This window comes from Charadrius vociferus, unplaced genomic scaffold (assembly GCF_000708025.1).
Source record: "Charadrius vociferus isolate BGI_N301 unplaced genomic scaffold, ASM70802v2 scaffold585, whole genome shotgun sequence".
In the NCBI taxonomy this organism is placed as follows: domain Eukaryota; kingdom Metazoa; phylum Chordata; class Aves; order Charadriiformes; family Charadriidae; genus Charadrius; species Charadrius vociferus.
The window spans coordinates 694,760-697,511 of record NW_009648642.1 but is presented as its reverse complement, the minus strand read 5'-3'; the positions used below and the strand labels follow the sequence as shown (position 1 = coordinate 697,511).

The window sequence follows — 2,752 nt, the reverse complement described above, 5'->3', positions numbered from 1 at the left end:
AGTACTGCCCCCAGGCAGCAGTTGCAAACAGCATCACTACTTGCCTAGGAGAAAAAGGGAATGGTTTAGCAGTGATAGCAGCATCACTTCTGCACAGCACTCAACCACGTTCAGAACCTGCCTCCCCCTAAAGGAACCCCTCCTCTTCCTAAAGGAGCAGCAAAAGCATGAAAATCAGAAGCAGAGGACTCATTACAGCAACGTAGTGAGGAAGTTTTATTCGGAAACATGGTATAAGTTTGTAACCCAACACTGGGTGCACGACTCTGATGCCGGAGCATACGCAGTTACTACTGAAACACAGGAGTGTTTCGGACAATTGCTGTAATAAAACACAAAATTCTCATACTCCAATACCAGGACACTACAGCAATCTTTAGAATCATAGTTACATCCAAGGAATTCTCTGCACTTACAATTGACCCCACAGTGTAATCTACCTATATATAAGATTAATATATATAGCATGGGAAATTGAAAATCCTTGCTCCATAGATGTATGAACATGTCAAGTCTTTTATAAATAAACATCCAGTGAAGAGAAAAAATTACATTTCTAGTTCATATTTATACATAAAGTACTAACAGCAATGGGTGGAAAATTGCACACGGGCCACCCCAAGCCATGCAGCAGGCTTGGAGCAGCCCATCCAATTTAATATTGAAGTACACACAGGACAGACAAGTCACTAACATACATTGCGCATTTACAAGAGATCAACTACCAAATTGGGACAACTGTACACATTGGAGAGACCATTTTCATTCTGGAGCTTTTTTTTTTTTAAATGTGGATTTGTTACATCTCTTTACATCATACCACAACGTTTACTTTGTGGAGAGGATAAGGGCAACAATGAGGCCATAGAGACCCAACACTTCAGCAAAGATCAAAATCAGGATCATGCCCACAAATAACCTGGGCTGCTGTGCTGTTCCCCGTACACCGGCATCACCCACGATGCCAATGGCAAAGCCAGCAGCCAGACCGCTGAGGCCCACACTCAAGCCAGCACCCAGCTGAAGAAAGCTCCTGTAGGACAGAGATGAGAAGAATGTCATCAGCAAGCAACAGGACACCCAACCCTTCAACTTCAGGCTAGCCCTTTTTTTGCTCTCCCAAAGGAAATATGAACTAACATTTAAAGGGAATCCCTTTCCTGCAGAAAGAGCTTCTATACTCCTTAAGCAAGCCCAGTGTGTCTCAAAGCAGATCCTTCCTGAGACTCCTAGTTCTGCTACTTAAAGAAAAAAAAAAAAAAAGGCAGCTATGCAAGGTCTTTAGCTAATATTCAGGAATGGCTCATACACTAAGCTAAGCTACTGGGCCTGCCAGTTCACACAGCCTCGCAGCTTGTCTGTAGCCACTTCAGCCACCTGCAGGCTCAACACAGGCCAGAGCTGTGCTCACTCTGGCCACGGGGGCTAGCACTTGCAGTAACGTCTGTCCCACAGTGCTGTGTAGCCTATTAATAGCTGCTTTTGTCTCCCAGCTTTAGCAACCTTATTATACAACCATAGCACATCCAGGTGACTATTAAGTCTATTGTACTGCAAGAGTTAGACAGGAATGGTCTGGTCTTCCAGGCAGGGGTACCTGAGCAGCAGGCCCTGTCAGCCTCTGGCCACCTGGTCACTGCCAAGGAGCATCTGTACCTGCTTTCTCTTACATCATGGCTTATTAGGCCAACAACGCTACTCACACGTTATAGCTTGTACAGTGACACATGTAGTTGCTCTGTTAGACCTCAGCAGCATTGTTTTATTCTGAGTGGTCTCAATCAAGCCAGTTCCAGCTATTCTCAAAAGCCAAGAGCAGATTAAGTTTCAGACTGTAGCTGGTGTAGAGGCCCAATGTATAACTTGAGGATTGATTTACCAGCACATAAAGCAGCAAGCAATATTAATTATTCACTTGCATCTCCCAGGCAACAGGAGAACTATTTAGACAGTCTGATTAGACAGTCTTGGAAAGACCTGTGTATTCCAGGCCTACAATTTGGCACCATGAAACAAGCTTTGCCTCCTATCCCAGTACTGCCTGCACATGGTTGCTTTCAAGCCATGAACCGCTACGTTCTCTAGCGCTGGGATGCCTGATCTGTTAGCTAATACGGCAAACTGATCAGGCAGCACTGCCACCAAAGCTAAGGCGTCAGAGGTAGGACAGCTGAAATCCAGTCCATGCTGCTGAGCCCAGGTTCAGGGCATTTACCACTGACAGTCCTCCCTGGGGTCTTGAGCACAGCCCACCCGTTCAGCAGCACCGAAATAGCAACAGGAGAAACTTCAACAAAACAGAGATGCAGCAACTTACTTGAATAGTGTGATAGAAGGTGAAAGGGCATTGGCAATGAGGACTGCCACTACGAGGCCATAGATAGCTATAATACCCGCCATGACAACGGGGATGATTGACTTCATGATGAGCTCAGGCCTCATGACAGACATGGCTGCAATACCCGTGCCACTCTTTGCTGTTCCATACGCAGCTCCCAAGGCTGGAAGAGAACAAAAAAACCTCATTAGACACATCCCCAGATACCATCTCCTTCACTAGGCTGTAGTATTAGAACAGTTGAGTCAGCACAAGGAGGAACTGTGCAAAACTAACAGTCACTTGACTACTTGGTTTGTCAGCCAGGAATATTCCCCTAAGGGACAAGGAAGTAACCTATCCAGAGTCCCAGACCAAAGCTAGATCAATAAAAAGGTGCTGTTCAAACAGCACTGATAACAGAACAGCCTCCCT

The 2,752-nt window shown here is 45.6% G+C and overlaps 1 protein-coding gene across 1 annotated transcript; it reads right to left on the bottom strand.

Moving 5' to 3' along the window:
* Positions 1 to 197: 197 nt before the first annotated feature.
* Positions 198 to 2,496, bottom strand: ATP6V0C (ATPase, H+ transporting, lysosomal 16kDa, V0 subunit c). Its single transcript, XM_009886366.1, has 2 exons — positions 2,318 to 2,496; positions 198 to 1,033 (listed from the first exon to the last, which is right to left on the bottom strand). The coding sequence occupies exons 1-2, from the start codon at positions 2,449 to 2,451 to the stop codon at positions 829 to 831; spliced, it is 339 nt and encodes a 112-aa protein (XP_009884668.1). The 5' UTR covers positions 2,452 to 2,496; the 3' UTR covers positions 198 to 828.
* Between the last annotated feature and the right edge of the window lie 256 nt (positions 2,497 to 2,752).

What these genes read in the sequence shown, in the direction of transcription:
- ATP6V0C (XM_009886366.1), bottom strand. Translation starts at nt 2,451, where the DNA reads ATGTCTGTCATGAGGCCTGAGCTCATCATGAAGTCAATCATCCCCGTT. An exon ending in CCTTCTATCACACTATTCAA is followed by an intron (nt 1,034 to 2,317) that starts GTAAGTTGCTGC and finishes TCTGTCCTACAG; the next exon opens with GAGCTTTCTTCAGCTGGGTG.